Here is a 22,212-nt window from a genome sequence, read left to right on the forward strand (position 1 = left end):
AAAATAAGACCCTTAACAAACACCTCTCTCTGCATTTGCTGCACTGGTACTCTGCCAGCATGAAAGCTGCTTCTCTGACAGTTCCCACTGCCGTCGGGGGGATGCTCCTCTTTCCCCTGGGAGCCACAGCTCTGCAGCCCGTGGCAAAGGGGTGCCCCAGCTTTATGAACCTGTTTCAAAATTTTGCCTGGGGGAAAATATACAGATGGACTGTTTGCACCACAAATTGTGTGTGTTAGTGCTGAGATATGAAATAACCTCGACTTTTTCATGTTGCAAATAACCATTACAGCAGGAGCTGTAATGACAAGACATGGTGATTTGGAAGGAATGAAACATTTGATTTACTGCTGTTGATTCAATTTCTGAAATGGGCACTAATCTTGATCAATAGGCTTTCTGCAGCTTCTGGGATACGTTTTATCAAGCTGTCACACTGACTCCTGTTTTTTAGCTTGTGAGGTTGTTAACTTGTGCCTTGCTAGGCAGGATTGCACCAAGCCTTTTGCGGGTGCAGAAGGAAGGAGAAATCTCTCTGCAGGCGCCCAGGGGTGGATCCTGCTGCTGGGGAGCAGCAAGAAGCTCCCTGCCACGGCTGGATGGGGCTGGGTGTGGACAAGTGCCCCTCCCTGTGCATCCCCGCAGCAGCGAGCTCCCTGCAGACCTCCAGGAAGCAGCCTCTCTTACCTCATGAGATGAAGGCTGTAGGTGAGCTCTTGCCGAGGGCAGAATGCACTCTGTGCTGTGTTGGCTGGTTTGCAGCAGCTCCCTTTGGCACTTGAGGAGCTGCACAGAGCTGGTGTGGGATCAGCTGCCATCAGACTGCAGTATGCAGTCAGCAGACATGGAAGCAGGGTGGAGCTGGCTGATTCCCAGTGTACAAACCCATGCACCCACTCCAGTTACCCTGCAGCAGCTCTGGCGCCTGTGCTGCCCCCAGCTGCAGTCACAGCAATGAGGGGCACAGCTCACATTTGTGCTTTTCCAGTGTATCATTCGTTTGTATTACAGTCGCTCCTAATGGCCCCAAATGAGATCAAGGCAGCTCTGGCTGGAGGCTGTGCACACACTGTAAGGCACTCCTAAATCCAGGAGCATCTAATCTAATCAGCTGGAGAGTGTTTGTGTGGTGGAGAGTATGGCTCGTGCCTGTGAGTTCTCCCATATTCTCCCATATTCTCCCATATGCTCCATGTTTCCCTGGCCAGTCTGCTGTCAGCACAGATTCCCCCCCTACAACAGCAAAGTGTAAAAGCAGCTGTCATTTGAGATGGAGGTTTGTTTATTAATGCCACACACATCAAATATGTTCTTTTGGGCTCTATTAGAAAGGCAAATAGTTACTGATCGCCTGTGTCTTAAAACTGTACAGGTTTTTCTGTGGAGACGTGACCATTTGGAGTGGATACCCTCTTACAGAATGGAAATTCAGAGCAAAACCACCCTGTTTGCTGCTAAGATAGGAGAGTAGAGAATGGCCCTGGTTTCACATATGGAAAAAGTTCACAGGGGATGAGCTTTCAAACAAGGCTCTGAAACCCATGATTATGCTAATCCAATAACCTGAGGGCCATGGATGAAATCCTGAATTCATTAAAGTTAGTGACAAAATATCCTCCCCTAGGGACTAGGGGAATGAAGCAACTGGCAATCTATTATTTCAAACTGCTAGCTGATTAATGAGGTAATTTTTATACAGATCAAGGTATATTTTGTGTCCCTTCCTCCCAGACCCAGAAATATATCCTGACTTGATGTTTTATTCAAACTTCATATAAAAGATGCCAGAATCCTGACACCAGTATGTTTATTTCTAAGAAGCATAGTAGGTATGAATTTTAATGATATCTGGACTTCCAAGATCTGTGGCTTCAGCAAGGAAAAGAGTTTCATCTGGAAAGAATTTACATATGCAAATTCAGTGTGATTTTTCAGAACCTTTCAAAACACCCTTCTTCAAAATACTCTTTAAAATATATCAATGTGTACTAAACCTTACTGTTGTTGTATCACAAGATTTGAAATATGTGGGAATTTTTTAGACTATTTCTGGAATCATGGTAAAACTCAGCTGTCATTAAAGGTAAAGTTCCAGAGAAAGGGAAAAAGCCTGAAATGTATGATCCTTAAGCACGCATAAAAATCTGGAGGGTAATGAAAAATAACTTACTAAAGCATGTTGCTTTTATTATCTTGTGATGTGATTCTCATGATGTCAGGGAGCAGACATTATTTGAGATATTCATTGAATAATGTGGGAAGGGAAGGGAGAGGTAGAAGAAAACGCTTCATTCTAGGGAGTACTGGGAAACCCCTTTTTGTTCCTTACCCTTTCCCATCTGAAACCAGAAGACAGCCAACTCTAAGGTCAGACTCGTCTGTCCTGCTCCAGTCATGTCGGGAGGCTTTGCACAAGCTGCTGTTTAACTGCCTCTATTGTCGCTCTCTCTCTCTGTCTCTCCGCAGTGTGATAATGACAGGTGCATATAACAACTTTTTTCGAATGTTTGACCGCAACACCAAGCGGGATGTCACCTTGGAGGCCTCCCGGGAGAGCAGTAAACCACGAGCCATTCTTAAGCCCCGGAGAGTCTGCGTTGGAGGCAAACGGAGGAAAGACGACATCAGTGTTGACAGTTTGGACTTTACTAAGAAGATCTTGCACACAGCATGGCACCCAACCGAGAACATCATTGCTATAGCAGCGACAAACAATCTGTACATATTTCAGGATAAAGTGAACTCAGAAATGCACTAGATTTATCAATATCCCTCTATATTTACAAACCAGCCTCTTGAGAGTTGTAGAAGGATGTGATCTTCACAAAAATTGTGGCTTCTGTGGTGGGATTTGTAGGTTGCATCCTTTCATCCCTCAGCCTGTATCATTATTGGTGGCAAGCCAATTATTTTCCATCACTGCAACTGTACGAGTAAAAGGCACGAGTGCAAATCCAGTACTGTGGTCTGTATCGGTTCCTTTAAACAAACAGGGGTATTTATTCAGTTTAGGAGTGTTCCTGAGGAGGGCTGAGGCTCCTCAACTCCTGTCCATCCTTTTGAGGGTCTCAGTGGTTTGCAGGACTGTGGTGTTCTGGTGCCCTTTCTGCTTCTGCAGTGCACAGCATTCACCACATTGTTAGAGCTTTTTGCCTCAATCTCTTGATTGGTTTTTTTTTTTCCAGTGCTGTTTTCCTGTCTTTCAATTAAGCCAAGCCTGTTTGAAAGAATGAATAGCCACATCCTTTTAGAGCATGTGGCGCATTGGAGGGACCTCATGAGAGATAGAGGTGGAAGCAGAATCCTTGCTGGTGAAAAGCTGCCCCATCTTACCCATCCCATTCCCTTCTTTACAATACCCTCATATTTATTTATTTATCTATTTATTTATTTATTCATCCCATTACTTTGTGCTTCACCTTCCCAAGTGAGTAAGTGACTGGTATAGTTACTCAGCCAGCTTATATTAAGAAGTTTATACTCCATGGTTCTCTTTGCTCTGTTTAAAACAGTAAGTAGTATCTTCATTGTGTGAGGACTATTAAAACACTTGGCATTGCAGCTCTGGAGGGACTGGCTGATCAGACACAGCCTAGCAATTCACACACAAACCCGTGCTACCATTTGGGGTTGGAGTTCTGGAAACCTTGGCTAGAAGTGCTCTCTTTGAAGGCAGCAACCAACTTGCGTGGGAGCAAAGTTACATCCCTGCTAAACACTTGATAAAGTCCCTTATTTGTTGTTTGCAGAATGGTTATATTAATCCTGGCCTTTGGGGAATACAGGCAATGCCTGGTATCTGTAACTGTGAAAAGAATGGTACTGTGAGAGGCAGCACCGCTCAGTGAATTTTAATGCTTTTAAATTAGGCCACTTCTGGGAGACAAAGTTAGTCCTGGAGAAACATGAAAATTTGAAAAATCCAAACCTAACAAAACCTTCCTCCACAGAAATGCTGTTAGATCTGTCTCTGGTCTGTAATGATGAGTGACATAAATGGAAAAGGAAAGTACATACGAAGTAGGGCATGCAGGGATGGTACAGGAATGGGGCAGTGGGCAGGAAGTCCTCTTAATCCATGAAAAGAAAGTTCTGCTGCACCCTTAATAGCTCTGGCAGGAAATTCAGTATCCCAAAGGATTCCTACTCTAACCATGAATAAAGGAGCACAACTCACACGACCTGTTAATCTGCCCATATTAAATATCCTCAGAAAAAAAAAAGTCTTTAAGCCATTATGCACTGATTTCTTGGTAAGTGGAGAATGTACTGATGAAGGGATCTGCATGCTTTTGTATTTTGGTTTGGGGGAAGGGTGGGTAAAAATCTGCTTACAAGAAATATGAAAAACAAAGTCTAGAACTTTTATATGACATCTCAACACCACACCTGAAATCTCTCTGTTTGAAGTTTTCTAGATCGATGCTGTATATTTTGTGTGTAGAAGCACAAACACATGTGCACCAGTTTCCAGCCACACTAAACACATGCGGTATGAAATGTGTAGGGTGATTTTAAAGGGAACAAAGAATGTTTGTTTATAAAATACTGTATGCTGTAGCAGGCATGGACAGTATATGTACATATTTATTCTAACGAAATTTAACAAAATTGCCTTTTCCTTTTCTTTTTCCTTGTAAAAAGGTTTAAGAGTGTGGTAAACTGTATAGAGAACTTGTTAATGCCAAACTACTGCTTCAAGGGTGTCATACAATTTCTTTGACTTTTGGCCCCCTCCATTAATCTTTGCAGCTCAAAAAGTTAAAAAAAAAAAATTGCTATGAGCTCATATTGGCATTTACAGCTAGAGATACTGTAAAACATATATTTAGCTTTTAACATTCTCAAGTAAGATTCTATAGATAACTTATTATAAAGCAGATCTTAATGCAACCATTTTTTGTTTTTAATTTGAAGTACCTTACTCTGTTACAGCTTTGGGTACCAAAAAGAACATCTTAAAATTAAACAAATATATCTTTGGAGCTTTATAAAACTAATTAAATACCCAACCAAAATACCATGAAGTAATTATAGAGGAAATAAATAGAAACCTTTCAAAGACCAGTATTCCGTTCCTGTCTTTGACATCACTGTTACAGATCGGTTTCCTGGTTTCTTGAATGTATGGAAAGTTAACATAGTCATTGTGAACGTTTCCAACTTTCTTTCTCTTTTTAGTTTGAGCTTTCAGTGGTGTAGAGTAAGTGATGGTAAAGTTGGTAAATCTGATTGTTTTGAAAGCTGTTGTTCATGGCTGCATTTTTTGTGTTGCACAAATTAGCTAACTGTTGTTGAATAAAAATATAAATATGTTAATACCAGCTTTTTCAATAAAACTACAACAAAAAAAAAGGCATATAGAGATGACTTCAAGGCACAGCTTATTTTTAAGCTAGGCAAGAAAGAGTTGTTTTAGCTCCTTTTACAGAGGAGGAAGAGTCACAGTGATCAGGACTCGGAGGGCCAGCTACTGTGGGAACCTCAAGTGTTGTAGCATGTGGAGGAGGGAACACACGCCATGAGTGGGATTAGAGTGTTCTATGATGAAGAGTGTGGGCAGCAACAGCAGAGCTGGAGACATACTTTAGGTTCAGTCCCAGGACCAGCTTTTTCTTTTGCTCATAGCCCAGCCTGGATTTTAGGAGGCTTGAGTCTCTGTCTCCTACAGATGGAATCAGAGATGCGCAGTGTGAATTGACACACAAAGTCACAGGTAAAAATATGGCATTGGAGTTGTCACCAAAACTGGGGGAAAAACAAAAGCCCTCCAACAACAATTTTAGTGTTAGAAAATCAAGGCATTACTTTATTTCTGTCCAAGATGTTCTGGCCAGGATGTGCAACAGAAATGATTTCATTCACACATAGCCCAGGTGTGCAGAGAAAATCATTCCATCATCCATAAATTTTACCAGATTTTTCACAGACTTTATACAGTCAAGACCCGTAGAGATTCATTGGTTTAAAGTTGATTGTCTCCAAGCTAGTCCTTAGTATTTGATTTCCTACTAGATCTGGATTGCTTCACCTCTGATGTTAATTAGGTCCTCAGTCCCTGATTTCCTTATCACTCTTTCCTGGACCAGGGGTCTCCAACCATGTCAGGGGGCAGCATCTGAGGGAGATGTTTTTTGATGTTTGCTGATGGCCATTGATGTTCTGGTGATGGTCATTATTTTTGGGGTATTTTTGGGGTTACTCTCAGTCTGTTGAGATGTTAACCTCATCAGGCCTTCACCTGGGGAAATAATGCCCTGGAAAGAAACTCCAATTCCCTTCCCCTGGGGCAAAGGTGAACATAGGTTGGACTTGAAGATATCAAAGGTAACTAGGTTTCCAACCTAGTTCATCCTGTGATTCTATGAAAACTGGCTTAAAGTACGAAAACCAACCAACCAAACAAACAAACCCAAAACCAACCAACAAACAAAACTGAAAAAAAACCAAAAAAGAAACAAAACCCACCCACCCAACCAACCAAAACCCCCAAAAACCATTTGGTATGTTTTTCAACAGTGTCATCACTGGCCAGGTTTGAGGCCTTCCAACAATAGGAGCATGTCAGGGTTGTGGCCAGCCCAGCCTCCCAAATGAGACAAATACTGGCCCAGGTGACAAACCAGAGTTTGCCAGCAGAGCCGCATCCTGCTTTCTCCAACCCCTTGATCTCTACCACAGGAGAAAATCAAATGTAATAATAAAAACCAAAAAAATGCTGGCCTGGCCCACACACTTAAGGTAGGAAACCATTCCCTTTCCAGTCTGAGCTAATGCCTGACTCTCCGTGGTGATCATGATGCTTGGCCCAGATCTGGGGCAGGTCTCTGGAATCTCCAAGGCAGCTGATCCTGCTTGTGCAGGGCTGAAAAGCCTCTCACCATTCTTACGAGTTAGACACTGAGTGAAAGGCTGAGGCCTTTTTCTGGATGCAGACCAGAATAAATTTGCCTCAGCTGTTACATGAGGCAGAGTGTGGCTTTGCACAGCTCTCCCAGAGCTTACATGCTGATTTTTTTCATCCCTTTTTGGGAAGACACAGTCAATCCCACTCATTTAGATGGACAAATATGGCTAGGCACTGAAGAGAGAAATCTCAGCTGAAAATCAACACATCAAGCAATACGCTATTTACCTTTCCAGTTTCCCTTTTCATCTCCAAATACCCAGTAGGAGCAGGAGCCAGATGGCACACTCTCATGCTTTTGAAATTTTCACACGCATACATAGTAGCTACATAAGGCAATTTAACCCTTTGTGGCTTGGGGGTATGCTGGCATGAGCCACCTGCTTCTGCAGTTTGCAGCCAGAAAGTTGTTCTGCATTGTCTTTTGGAGTCTTTGGTTGGAGCCTTTGGTTGCCCCAAGGAGAGGGCAAGGAGAAGGATTGTTTGCCTTTATATCCAATTTTCAGTAACATTATTATCAATTTGTTCCCACTCTCAATAGAATTTTTTTTTCTATTTGTATTTTTTTTTCCATTTGCAGAATTGTCAGCAAATTGTATTGAGTCTAAAATTAGAGCATAAATTTACTTACCTTGCTCATGTGGCAGAACCAGGATTACTGGAATAGGCCTAATTTTATAGGGATAGGGTATATTTCTAGGGTTTTGTGAAACCATTAAATGGTCTGGAAATTTTGTATAGGCCAGCTCTGAAAAGGTTTGCTCTCAAAGTGCACCATGAAAAAGCATTTCTTAGCAGTGAAATTTTATTCTCCTTCTCTCTCAAGCTGGAGGAGTTTACTCATGTGAAAGTGAACACAACTCTTCAGGCAGTTGTGGATCCTAAATCTGGTCCATGATACAAAGCAATTTATGTGGAGCACTTGACTGCGTAAACTCCTCAGTTCCCTCAGCTCTGAAAACTGCCATGGGTATGGATCTGCCAGGCAGGGTACAGCTGATTACTTGTCTTGTCATTTGCCAATTGAGGCAGTCACTGAGTAGGACAAGATCCTTAAACCATCAATTCTATTAAGTAGTTTTTTCTAGTATCATGACAACACTATACATTGTTTCTCTAACATGGCTGATAAAAACAAATAAACCCTACAGCAGTGACTCAATCAAAGTATGCAGGATGGTTTGCTGGACAGCCACTCCTTGTTTTAAAACTTGTACTAATCATACTGCTAACATCCACATCCCATGCAATAGCCTGATCTAAGCAGACCAATTTTAATGCAGAAGCAAATTCTTCAACTGGCAATAGGTATGTGAATATGGCACTATGACTGTGCTTCAAGGCGAAGAGTACTTTGCTCAGAGAACTCCATAAACCCCATCACTTCTTTGGTTTCATCAACATTTGTTAAACAGGAGAAACAATGGCGGGGGGGGGGGGAATAATTGTAAATTATTTTAGAAAAACATAACTGAAATTGGGATTTGGGTGTCAGATTGGGAGAAAATAGGTTGTTATTCCTCCATTCTATACCTGTAATATAAATGCTGCTCAAGCAAGACACCAGAGTGATATCCCACTGTCGATAATTTCTGCTAAACCCCAGCTCTGGCAGGTACTCATTTCCCTTTGGTGAGGCTTGAACACTTCCAAGCAGCTCTGCATGGTGCTCTGGACCAGGCTCCTCCTCACTTTAGTGGGAAGGTGCAGAAAGAAGCAGAAGTTTCTCACAGATAGGAGAGATCCTATAATTGTGATCTAATTGCAAATACAGGAGGTCACGCTCACAGAAAATTTCTGCACATCCTGGACTTGTGGAAGGGGTGGGGAAGAGAACATTGCAAGTTCAGTTATTACCCTCTGACATCTCCACTAACACCTTTCCTGGATGAACAGCTGCAGTCTCTGTTTTCTCACACCTATTGATGTGCAAACCCACATGAGAGATGGTACTGCATCAATTGAGCTCTGTCAATATGTTAAAAATATTCTCTCTGTAACCCTCACAGGTAAAGACTTACTTTAGCATGAAATGAGAGATAAGCTGCACTATTTTATATCACCTTCCTCCACATATTTTGAAAGGCTTTCTTTTAAAATATTTGGTTCTTTTGAGCTGCTTATTGTAGGAATATTGTAATATTGCTAATGAATTTTGAGGGGTCTAGTGCTACTTTTAAATGTATCTCCTAATCACTTTCTAGAACTGCAAGAAATCTATCCCTGCACAATTTATCCCCAAGGTCTTGTGAAACCTGTCGCAAACCCACAGTCTCCTGAGATCCACTCTTCATTATCAAAGAGCAGAGAAGATGATCCTTGCTTGAGAAGGACAATTGAAGCCTGAGGGTATCTAAAGAAGGGGACAAAAAGATTTCCCTTGCTTCCTCTACAGAATCAGTCCCCAGTCTTACCCTACACACTCTCCTAGCCTCTTGTCCTGCCTGTTTTCTCTGTGCTTTTTCTTCTACCACATCCTATGACTCCTCGCATTCCCCTTTCAGCCTCCTCCTTTAGCCACATACAGTGGCCAGAAGTCAGTAAAACCCACCAGTTATTCCCACCAGTGGACCAAACCCAGCCCCCTCAGGTGGCTGCAGGAGCAGTTTCTCACCAGCACAAGGGTAAGTGCCCTGTCAGCTCCCCCTCTCCTGGGCTGTCAGAGGGGAAAGCCCCATTTGCCAATGTGCTATATTTCAAGTGGAAGATCTACAGAATTGAAGAGGTTGTATCTTAGCAACCACAAATGCATTAAGAAAGCAGTTTAACTGTTTAAACCTTCAATTATAAAACCCACCACAAAGAAGCAGCTGTTGTGCACAAGACACAAAGCCTATGTGGGAGTTCCCCATGAGGGACACAACTGCCCTGTGCACATCCACCCACCAAAGTCACCTGGGCGAACCTCCTCCCTTCCCTGCACAAATGCATGGCATTCCCATGCCACGGGTCATAGCCCACACCCACATCCTATGCTCTCCTGCAGGAAGAGAAGTGGGAAAAAAGCATCTTTTTGCAAAGAAACCCTGAGGTTTTGTATATTGATCTTATAGCCATAGGACCAAAACAAGATCTTAAAAACTTTAATGGGGAAATACAGGAATCCCACAATGAAAACTCAGATTGAAATAGGCATAGGGCTGTGATCATTTCACAAGAGTAGCTGTGATCACTTCAGAGTTGCTGTGATGCAGGATGTATACCCTGCTTAGAATTCCAACCTTTTTCCTTGCTGAGTAGTACCTTAATTATCAGTCCTCAGACACATGTTTTCCCCAATTCTTTTCTTCGAAGGATTTGTCCAACTGGAGTCAGGCCTTTCTCTGCTTTATGTAGACACCCGATATAACAGCTGTTTCAAGGTCTCCTTACCATGCCTGTAAATCCAGCAAACCCGGATTTTGTCCTTGACCTGATAAAGTTAGAACAAAAACAGCAGGGTATCTGCAAAAGTCAGTTTAGAAAATTCACCATTTTCTGCTTAAAAAAATTTCTTGCCAGTATTTAGTGCACATTCTGTTCCATTCCACATTGTTTTCAATGGCCCAATCCCAGCTGTGTGATGACACACAAAGATGAACCTCATGGTCCCATAAAGAGAGCTCCACGGATGTTGTTAATCCCTCCAAAGGGAGCTGCCTCAGAAGAAGACACAGTAGAAGTGATGCAGAGTCCCTCAAGCACAGACTGAGAATATTTTGCACGGAAATGCAGGACTTAACTAGAAGCACAACACATAATCAGCCTCCGAGGGGAGTAGGAGCAGATCTGGCAATGCAAAGGCAGGTCTTTGCATAGCCCACAAACTTGATGGGACAGGAAAGATGGCAGCCCTTGTCTTTCTTGCTCTTGCTTCATAGATGCACTGTTCTGGAGAAACTTAATAGCTTAAATAAAGGGAAAAAAAATAAAATCTGTCAGGGCAACTACCAGCCCCAAAGAGGGCCCATGCTAATGAGGACTGTGTTATAAGGCACAGGCACATACTCAGTGCGTCCATCTGCACTTAAAGACTATGCCTAAGGTTAGACAGAAGAGCTGCTCTGGGCTAGAGAAACTTCAGGCTATAGGATGGAAGCACTCCATGGAGACTCACTTTTTAAACAACAATTAAAGATCAATTGAAGTGTTACTAGAAGCAGTATTAGGAGAGATTTATTAATCATCCATTTATAACTCTAGGAAAGCATCTTCTGTAAAAGAGAAAACTGAAAAATCCATTTATTGCAAAACCAATTACTGGACTCATCATCTGTCTGTCACACTGGTGCAAGGGCACACATGGGGAGTGTGTCAGCCATGGACTGCCTTCAGTGAGGAAGTTAGTAAATTCCTGCCAGTATGTGCTTTGAACAAAATTAAAAATTAAAAAAACTCTGAGAAGTTTTGCATTGCACCTTCAGGACTGAATATGTTTTGATCTTGAATGATTTTTTTAAAAAGATGGTTCTTAGAGTTATTCAGACAGTGATATCCATCCTGACCTTTTGATAGCAGCTTTGGCTTTGATTCTAGACAAATTCTTGATCAGAACTTGGTCTGTAGACTACTTCCAAAGCATCTAAGCCCTATTAAAATAACATTGCCATTACCTAATTAATTGTTTGAAGCTATTTTCAGTGATTGTTTATTGAAGTTATAGTTGTCACCTGAGGCAACAGCATGACTTGTTGTCGTGGAAACCTCTCTGCTGTCACCAGCAATGAATAGGGAGGGAGGAACAGGAAAGGAACTTCAGAGGAGATGCTTTGTTGAAATGCCTTGCTCTTTAAAGTGACAAAATTATTTCAGATAAAGACAGGCCATGCTGAGATCGACACACGCTGATTCCTGGGATATTACAAGCTCTGTGGGCTTGGTTCAAGCCCTTTCTAATTTAGCATGACACAGCTCCTGCTGTCAGGCACTGCTGTCTCCCATGGTTAACAACAACATTTACAGGGCCCTTTCTGCTGCCAAACTTGCTATTATTGCACAAAAATCCCGCCATCCACAAAACCAGAACAAAATGTCTCTAGCAACCTGCTGTCATCTATCTATCTGATTTGTAAAAGATGAAAAATCAATATTGCAGAGTTTTTCTTATTGGCCTTTACCTGGTGTGTGATCTTGCCACCAGTTTTCTACCTTCCCAAATCCTTGTGTTAACTATAGTCCATGGGTATCTCAAGCAAGAATTGCAGTTAGAATTTCCATTAAATCAGCATGGCTTCTACCTAAGGATTTTATTAAACTCTGCCATGGATTTTCTCTGTTTCTCGTTGTGCAGATAACAGAGAGTTAATAAAATGATTTAAGCTCTGATAAACTGTGATTATTTTTTTTTTTTTTGGATCCGAGAGTGAAGATGCAGAAAAAAGCAGGGTTTCCACCAGCAGCACCATCAGGACTGTGTTTTGTCACTACTCACTTTACTACAGAACCAGACAATGCAGACTGATGCTAACATGCTTATTTTATAAGATCTTAGAGACAGGAACATTCTCAAAATCTGCTGAGCTGTAAATCAGCTAGGCTGCACTTTTCATAAGTTTGCCATGCACAGTTTCTTATGCTGTTCATTTATCATTGTGCAGTTTTTTATTACACAGAAAAATAGATCTTTTCCCTCCCTTTTCATGGTCTTGGATTGCAGGCGCACTTCACAATGATGCCTTTGCTTAGCATTTGCTTAACTTCGCTTGTATCTGGCAGGGAATCGGCTTCACAAATGCTTATCTATTTTTCATAAGAGGGCTTTTTTTCTAACTGCATTTCCTCTTCGAAATAGAGTAAAACCAGACCCTGATTCTTTTGTTCCTTGGCCGTGCCCTCTGGAGACAGCGGCAGAGAGAGCAAAGCGCAGTGTGAGCCTGGAGTGCCACCTGATGGCACGGGAGGCAATGTGCCAGGTGAGGTGTCTGCCAGCTGGGGACACCTGCCCTCTGCCAAACTAGCAGCGACATCTTCTTGCAAAAAGTCCTGAATAGACAAAGCAAACCAGTACAGCGAGGCTCCAGGCAGAGATGTACTCTCTCTGGAGGTTAATGCCCCTGCCTGAGGACACAACCTCCTGGATGCCCTAGGACTGCACTTTCCGACTTCTTAAAGGATATACTGGAGAAGTTTAACTCCGCAACAAGTGGGTGATGCACTGTAGTGCTTCTGGCATCTGACATCAAACTCCAGATGAGAACTAAATCTCTGCCAATAATTAATACTAGAAACCTGAATTGGTAATTACCTTTGTACATAATTCACTGATGTCTCTGTAAAGCCAAGGCAGATTTCACTAACACCAACTAATCCAGCCTCATAACAAACAAAAATGCCAACCAAATAAAGCTACAAACCTGGCAGTGAAATGAAAGGATTTTAAGTGAAGTTTAGGTTTTAGCCCATACAAACCATTTTTCCATAAAACTTAATTTTATTAAAACGTACACCAACAGGTAATTATAAGATTCATGAACAAGGTTAAGAGAACTATCGGCTGACATGAGTGTGAATAAAATCAAATGCGCTGGCAACACCACAGGGACTCAACTGGAAATAGAGCAGCTGTGACACGAACTGTGGAGTGGTTGCCCTGTACCTTGGTGAAGCAGCAAAGGAAGCAAGGGAGTGTTTTGTGACAGAAGACAGAGTGTACCCCCAGGACTCCAGAGCTGGCACAGCCAGAGCTCACAGTGTGATCTACATTTCCACTTGGGCTGAATTGCCGGAACTCACACAAAGCCCTCTCTCCCAGGCTGTAGTGCTGTTTCTGACAAACAGCAATGATGGGTCATTCACAGCAGCTGCCCAGGGCATACTCGACACCTCAGGCTACAAGCTGGGTGTTAAATGAGATAAGGAAGAAAAGGCAAACACCATGAGGCAGCACAGTTTCCTTTTCTCCACACCAATGAATCAGCTGTGATAACTCCCGTCCTGGGAAGCACCAGCACAGTCCCACCCATCCTGTGGGGTTATCTGTGCTAATGGGCCGTCTTGGACTCAATACCACCAGCAGAATAGGCAGCTGCAAGACTTAGACCATCAAGGACCTCCAAATACTCCATGACTCACAGTATTCCATCATTCCCTTGCCTCCATGTCCAGGGGTAGGTACCGAGCATTTCCCCGAACCTGAGCAGATATGACCGGGGAGTTTGGACATTACCACAACCACCACTGGACAGATCTAGAGGAGGACCAGAGCTTCCACAGGACCACCCCTTTTGACTGCAACCATCACTTCAATAGGACTGCAAGTACCACTTCATAAGACTATGACCACTATCCTGATCCACAGGGTGCCAGGTTGTACTCTGATTTTGTGGGTTTAAGTCAGTTTTCTGTGTATCATTGCATTTATTGTAATCTTTCTATTAAATTGCAAGTTCAACCGGAAATCTCTCTGAAGGTAATTGAGTAGGGTTCATTTCTCCCGCTGGTTTATTTACTTTCAAATCAGCACATCTTTTGGCTCCTGATGTGAGGCCTGGGAGAGAAACTGGAATTACAATTTTGTTCTAAAGCACTTGAGTATTGGGATACAAGACTCCCTGATAATCATGATGTTTGAAGTACTCATGTGGGTGTTGTACTTTACCCTATACATATTTTTGCATATGAGGAACAATTTACCCATCATGATGCCCTTTTTAAGATTGGAGGAGGAATCAAAATCGTTTTGTTAATATACTATGTTGATGGCATGATAACATCAGCAGCAATGAATTTAACTTGAAATGTGTTTGCAGTTTTGTTTGCCTGTCCGAGTCTTGGCTGATACTTCTGGGACTGCCATGGACATCCTGAAGCAGGAGATCAGCAGGAAGCGCCAGCAGCTGGGGGGAAGGAGCTCCTGGGGGGAAAGTATTTGAAATGCAGTGAGTTAGCTAAAAAGGAAGAGGAGGCTGACTTCCAGACATGTGGCTACAAGGTACAGCAGCAGGAAGAGGAAGAGAAATCAACTGGCTGCATCAAATCCAGTGCTGGAACTCAGAGTAGCAGAAGACAAGTTTCCAATGACCCTTTCCAGACAGGAGGTTATCAGGAGATTATGAAAGAGGGGTGAGCCCATCAGGCTGTTTGAAGAAACAGATTATGATACATTTCAGCATCTGAGGAGGATAGAAATTTTTTCACGTGAAGTGAACAAGGACCTGAGAAATGACCTGAAAGCTGCTTTGGATAAGATTTATCAGCTGTATCTGAATGAAATTGTAGGCGGCCAAGAAGCAGGAGATGATGATTCCCAGAATGACCTGAAAGTCCATGAGGAGAATACTATAAGTGAAGAACTAGAAGCTTTGGGAGAATTTCTGGGATAGGGTGATGATCACTATGATATGGACATCATAACAAAGTTCCTGAAGTTTCTTCTGGGAGTTTGGGGCAAGGAGTTGAATGTCAGAGAGGACTGTGTGGAATGGGGAGTGCAGGGGATGCTGAATGGCCCCACTCAGAAAGTCCTATCCAAGTCCTACCTGAGGCCACTCTTAAGGAAACTCTGCAAAAGGACACTTCCTGCAGACATCAAAGAATCAATAACAGATAATATTAAATTTATGTCACAAAGAGAATATGTGAAGGCAAAAAATGCCTGTCTCCAGATGGCAATTGGAAACACTCCCAGGCCTGTCAGTGTCACCATGGCTGGCATCCATGCACGGATGGGGTGGGAAAAGATTTTCTCCAAGCCCATGTGCTCCATGATGAAACTCAAAGGAAATACACACAGGGGCTGAAGAGGCACAGGACCATTTGCCAGAAGCACTTCTCAACAGATCCATCAAAGTGTGAGGGGTACAACCCCCTGTGAGGCTCTGCAGGAGCCAGGGCATGGCTCACATTTTGGTGTCCAAGACCCAGAGAGGATTGAAGTGGTAGAGTTTGTGCTTGAATATCAACAGGAACCGTGTTCACAAAAACCATGTCTGGGCCAGAAGGACAGCCTAAGCCAGTAGCAGTTGCCCCCCACCATTCAGAAAAAGGAATCCAAGACCAAATCAGGCCACGTATTTGTAGGAGCATCCATGGATGGCAGGGAGAGGGAACTCTGCAGACCTGAGACACTCTAGGAACACGTGGTTTTATTGCAAGGGTCATGGGTAAAAGGGTTTTGCATTCAGCCACCAACCTCAGCTGAAGGGATGCCCCAAAGAGAGATAGAGAGAGAGCAGGGAGAGGAAGGGTGAAAGGTAAGAGAGCTAAAAGCTAAGAGAGGTAAAAGCTAAGAGAGCGAGGTCCTTGTTACAATACATTATATCTCTTTTTGTGTTGAATATTCTAATTTACAGCGACCAACCAGTGTGAGATACAAAACCTAAAGACTTTGCGTACAGCCTATGAGAACTGCTATATTACCATATCATTCTGTATTCTAAACTCTAAAGGCTACTTTCTTATCTATCTTTTCCCTGATACCTTGGTGGGGCTACACCCTTGGGTCTTTTGGTGTCCCTTTGATATCACCCAAGCCATCTCCAGTGAATCACTGTCTTCCTACCTGCCATGCCTACATCTCAAAGCTAGTTTTCATTTCTGTTTCACTCACAAGTTTTATATTTTCAGTATCTCTTGCCAGGCAATCATATCTGTAATCTTTTCCTTTCTCATTTTTCCCAACACATATTGACTGATGAAGAGGTGGCAGGACCTTCACACCCAGCAGAAGAGCCAGAGCCAGAGATCATCACTTGGTCTCTACCCCTTGGTTAGCTGTGTGACCTGCAGAGGAAGTTCACCTGTCAGGTGAAGGAGTCCATCCTGACCTGGCTGCTCCGCATCTGGGATGCCGCAGCCAATGATACCATTCTGGACAGAAGTGAGGCCAGGCAACTGGGATCGCTGTCCTGGGATGCAGTCATTGACCAGGGGGTCAGGAAAACACAGGAAACTCAGCCTTTGACTGTGACTGCTGGCAAGTGTAAAGGATGAACAACTTCCTAAGAAGGGCCTCCAGGTGCATCAAAGATAGTGGAACATGACAGACCAATGTGTCTGATACCTTAGGGAATTAATGATGCTGGAGATGATCTTTTCTGAGGGTGAGAGATTCCCTAAGAGTCCAAACAGTGTCCAGCACATGTCACAGATGTGGCTGAAATTCACACCAGAGATAATACTCCCCTTACCTAGTGATGCTGCAGCGGAGGGAGGGAGAAGACAAGGTGGGTGCATTTGTCAGAAAATTAAGGATCTATGAGGACATTGTCACTGCCGAGTTACAGGCTCACTTCTCATCTGTGGGGAAAAAAAAAGCTGCCTGAGTACATCTGGAGCTTGGAAGAGAAACTTTAACAGGGCCACTTGAAACTGAGTCAAGAGCTCAAGGAAGGAATTTTTCATGTCTTGCCAGGACCAACAAGACTCTCTGCTATTAGGAGCAGGCATCCCCCAGGCAAGGAGAGAGAGTATGCTCCATGAGGCAACCTAGGGTTTTCCCTTCATGAGCATGGAGAAGACATAAGGAAATGGGATGGAAACCCCACCTGTTCCTTAGCAGCCTGGGTACATGAATTGAAAAGAGGAATGACTACTGTAAGAAGCTCATGTAGGCTAAATGCTGCTCTGGTCTTGTGTGGACAAGACTCCAGGTGGTACAGGAATGACCAATCTTCTTGAAGGGTCCTCCAGGACATACCTACAGGAAGAGCCAAATGTGCACCATGACCAGGATTAAGGGGCCCTCCCTCTAGCCAGGTAGAGGAAAGGGACAATTGGATCCACTGGACTGTGTGGATCTGATGGCCTGGCACAGCTGACCCACAAAGGTATATGGTAAATGTACCCTGATGCCATTGAGATATGTGGGGGCAGCCACAGTCTTTCAGCCACACTCTTCCTAACTTCCAAACCTGTTCTGTGCATGGACTGAAGTGGCTTTGGAGGCACAGTGCTTCTTATGTCACAAGTCTACAGCTTTCCCACTTCCCAAACAACAAAGCAAAGTAATGAAAGGAGCATTCCCACTGGCTAACCTCAGGCACTGCAAAACATCCTACATTAAGACTCCATCTATACTGTATGTAGAACAAGCCAGACTGAGCTGGGGAAACTCAAGCCTCTCCAAATGGACCCTGAAAACCTCCCAACCTGATGCATGTTATCTAGAGGTACGTCAGGAAGATCTTGGCACCTTAAAAAGACAATGTGATTAGAACAAAAGCTGAAATAGAAAGAAATTTCCAGGATTGAGTCCCCAGCACTGCCTGGGAGCAGAAATGGCTGATGCTAACCCCCATATTCTGCACACAGGAGCACCAAAGACCTCCATGTGGTGATGTTATAAATGAGAATGTTTGAGATTGCTTAAAAATTACTAGCAAGAGTATGAGCAAAAGTCAGATTTAATATTAAGCAACTAAGCATGACAACTTCATAGGCAAGATTCACTCTACTACTCACAGGAGAGCTAAAGCACAACAGGGGAAAGCAAGCAACAAAACCAAACAAAATTCAGGCAATTAAAACAAAAATAAACTGAGAACTATCTAGGAGGGGTTGTGTGGGTGTGTGTCTGTGTGTGACAAAATACAAGCGTGGGCAAGCTTAAGAAGACTCAACAGTACTTTAACATAACTTATGCCTTAAGCCTAGAAGTTTAACACAGGAGAAACACTTATACCCAGCTTAACTTATAACTTAGTTTTTAGCTTAACCTTAACAGTCTAACAGAGGAGTAACGCTTAACAGCAATTAACCAAACTTACAACTTCTACCTTGAACTTAGCAACTTAACAGAAGGATGCTTGGCAACACTTAGCTAAGTTTATAACTTATGTTGAACAATTTAGCAGAAGAACAACACTTAGCAGCAGTTATAAACTTAAGTAAGTTTATAACTGTAACTTAACCTTACCTACAGGCCTAACTTACTTAGATATCTAAGGTACTTAAACATCTAAGAAAGCATTACTTCTCTCAGATTTGTTATAGCCTATGCATTGGGCATGCACACAGACAAAAACAGTCAGTGCAAGCAAAGTACCTGTGAAAAATTCCCCCCAGAGGTCAGTGAAATACTCACTTCAGATGCTTTTGCATGTCCTGATGGGCAAAGGATGGGGTCTCAAGGAGTGGGGATATTGTCCCAGGATACATCATGTTTCTGTTATACTTCAGGTATGCAAACCTGTGGGTTTGCTGGCTCTGAGAGGTGTCCCACTCAGAGGGAGATGCTGGTCACAGGCATGCTGTGGTCCAGGAGAGCTCCAAGGGTCTCATTTTGGACCATTGTTTATAGGGTCAGAAGTGAGTGGGCCTTAGTCACAAAAACACTTTATCATAGCGCCAGTTTGGGTCGGCACTTCCTTTGGAAGTGTGAGAAGAGGAATGTTATGCCATTCAGGCAAGAGGAATATTTTCCAGCAATGGTCATAAGGAAAACAGGAGCTTGTTAGCAATTCCTGGGAGTGGACAATGTTTCTGATAAGCTTGGAAATAGCTGAGCCCAGATGCTGTTTTCAAGGCCAAGGCCTACCAAGAATTTCTCAGATCATACTGGAGCCTGAAAAGGAGACGGGGTGGGGGGCGGAAAGCACCACCACAGGTGACAAAATAGCTCACCACATTCTCGGGGAGTTCCAGATCTCCCTGAAAACCCAGCACTACTAAAGCACTTTGCTCGCTGGAGCAGAAGCTGCTGTCACCTCACCGTGGCTATACACAAAGTCTTTTCAGCACTGAGACTCGATCTTCACAGCAGCACCTGTGGCAACATTAAAAGATAAACAATCCCCTTCCCCCTGGAGAGCTCCTGTTGGCAATGGACCCAGGATAAGAGAGACACCAGCACACCATGGCACTGGAATGGGCACCTCTGCATGTAAGCTGGACAATTGTTATTATTGCTGGCACGTGGGAAAGTTCAAAACTAATGGAACGCAGCCTCCCTTGATAAATCCATCCCCATCAAACTAGAGCATCCATAAACCTTTGAGTGAAGGCCTCTCTTTTCTCTCTGTAGTGGGGACCTCCAGAAGGGAGGATGCAGGAGGCTGTAAATGTATTGGGGCTAAGGATCCAGCCAGACCCAGCAGAGGGGATGCTCTTTTTGCTGCAGCTTGTTAAGCAAAGCAAGCCCTTTGAGCAGGTACTGCATGTCTCCAGGTGTGCATCCATCTGCCTAAAGCAGGCTGTCAATGTATGGGCTGCCAAGACATGAACTATTGGTATTGTCACTGCCCTGGGAAGAGATCTTTTTTTTGCAAGTTTGAAGGTAGTGGTCCACTGTTTGGGTACAACCATAGGAAAACATGTTTGTCCTTCAGGACAAGCAAGTGGGAATGAGTCACAATGCACTGGAGTTCCACTGCTTTATTTTCATTGTTGCTGCGTGAGACAGATAGTGAAGGAGGAATTCACATCCCAGCTCACAGGTCATCCGGGAGGTGAGTTTGGGCTAAATGAGTCTACCAGGTAGCCGAGGTGGGGGAGGGACAGCTGACATCTGGTCCCGAGGGCCCCTAGGGCCCCAAGGACCGGACAGCTCCAGGGACCCCTTACCTGCCCAGGATGTGAGCAAACAAAGCAAAAGATCATTCACCTGCTCACACTGCAGGCAGTCTTCTTCTGCTATGCCCCCTGGTACCACTGGTAAGTTCAAACCCTCCACACAGGAAGGAGTCTGGACAGACACATCCTTTTTGGAGGGTTCTATTTGGCTGCATACACTTTTACCAACTGCAGGTTTTGATAGTGTAAAAAACACTACTAACAAAAAATCCCCCAAACCGACCTGTTGGAACCCTGGAGGCTGAAAATTTCAGGCTTTCTGAGCTGAGGGGTGCTGACCCTCAGGCAAGCACCACATTTGACTTGAGGCCTTGGAACAGGCTCCCGAGATTGAGCGATAGCACAGGAGTTGTGGGTGTATAGTTTGAATAGTACTGTGTGATCTCACAGGGAGAAAAAGTTAAATTTAAGATTTTAGCATATAGTAATGTATGTGAGTCAAGATGGAGGATTTAAGGCATTGTCTAAGTTGTTTCTTCACCTTCTTCTTCATGGGTTTGGGTGTTTTTTGGGTGAAAAAGGTCCACATTGCGGGCCTTGGGTGGTCATGATTGGGTCAAAAATATAAGTAATATAGATGTCATCTCGTTATTGGGGGATTAGCACTTAAATAACCTTGGAATAGTTAAAAGCACTCCATTTTACCTTGTTTCGCTAGCTTGCTAGATTGAGCTCACAGCTCATAAGTCTGTAAAAAGATAAGATATAATGAACAACCAAGTCTGAACTTGAAATCTATGTTTCCTGTGTTATTCATTCTGACCTTGGCAGAGAAAAAGAAACCAGAACTGTCACACCAACCAACCAACACACAACCAACAACAAAGTAAAAACCCCACTAGCAGGAGAAAACCTGGAACCCTGCTTGCTTGCCCTGCCTGCGCAAACTGCCATGCCATGCCCTCAGAGCCGTGCCACGCGCGTTTGCCCGCTCCCATTCACTGCACTCCCCAGAGCTCTCTTTTAATTGCTGCCCAGAAGGAAAGCCTGAGAATGAGGAATTCATGTGCTCAGTGCTCTTTTAATCACTCTGCTGTTTGCTGTGTATACACAAACACACACACACACACACAATGTATTTTTTAGTAGGATTGCAAATACCCTCAACTCCATCAGCAGCAGTTCAGCCCAGAGGAAATATCCCAACCAACTTAGCACTCAAATAACTATGTGCAGTAAAAATCACCTCTTCTTTCACAGATTTAAATTAAAATTTTTGTCAGATGAAAATGCTGAAGTTAGTGTTGTGAAGTTGCAATCTTAAAGAAGCTGCTTCATGTAGCTGTCAGTGGGCAGATACATGTCCAATTTTCTTCCATACTCATTTTAAAGGAAGGCCATAAGCAGTGTTTCTATGTTCCTGTTCTGTTTCAAAACTTGAAGTTCAAGATTAGTAAGAAGGGAGGAAAACAAGTTTTCTCATTCCACATCCATCCTTAAGGGGAAGGTGACTCACATCTTTTCCACATCAGGCTATCATTTGTAAGAGGAACTGCAGGATGCCAATGTGGTGTTTTTTTTTTTTTTTTTTCCTAGAGTAAAAGATAATCAAAGCTTTTGAGTAATAATATGAAAATAAATGAATCATCTTAGTGCATATAAACAGTGATCTGATTTGGTGTTTGGTTTCCAGGCATCCTATCTGTACGCAACACTTGCATGTTATGTAGCTGCCAGAGCAGGTATGTTATCTCCTTAGAAGTGGGCAAATTGCACCTAATTTTTGCTGCATGGATTAATATACTTCAAACTCAATGACGTAACTGTTGGTTTTCCTTCATATCCATCTGCTGTTCAAACAATTCCAGCTGTAAAGC

The 22,212-nt window shown here is 43.3% G+C and overlaps 1 protein-coding gene and 1 pseudogene across 4 annotated transcripts in view; both read left to right on the forward strand.

The window, feature by feature from the left end:
• PPP2R2C (protein phosphatase 2 regulatory subunit Bgamma) overlaps nucleotides 1-5,319 on the forward strand; it is a 194,018-nt gene extending 188,699 nt beyond the window's left edge. For all 4 annotated transcript variants that reach the window (XM_066317228.1, XM_066317229.1, XM_066317231.1 and 1 more), the window contains one exon: nucleotides 2,467-5,319. In XM_066317228.1, the coding sequence (XP_066173325.1) occupies nucleotides 2,467-2,758 (292 nt within the window). In that variant the 3' untranslated portion in view covers nucleotides 2,759-5,319. The remainder of the gene's footprint in view (nucleotides 1-2,466) is intronic.
• Nucleotides 5,320-14,679: 9,360 nt separating this feature from the next.
• LOC136359893 (pre-mRNA-splicing factor 18 pseudogene) lies at nucleotides 14,680-15,699 on the forward strand (annotated as a pseudogene).
• Nucleotides 15,700-22,212: the final 6,513 nt, after the last annotated feature.

This window comes from Sylvia atricapilla, chromosome 4 (assembly GCF_009819655.1).
Source record: "Sylvia atricapilla isolate bSylAtr1 chromosome 4, bSylAtr1.pri, whole genome shotgun sequence".
In the NCBI taxonomy this organism is placed as follows: domain Eukaryota; kingdom Metazoa; phylum Chordata; class Aves; order Passeriformes; family Sylviidae; genus Sylvia; species Sylvia atricapilla.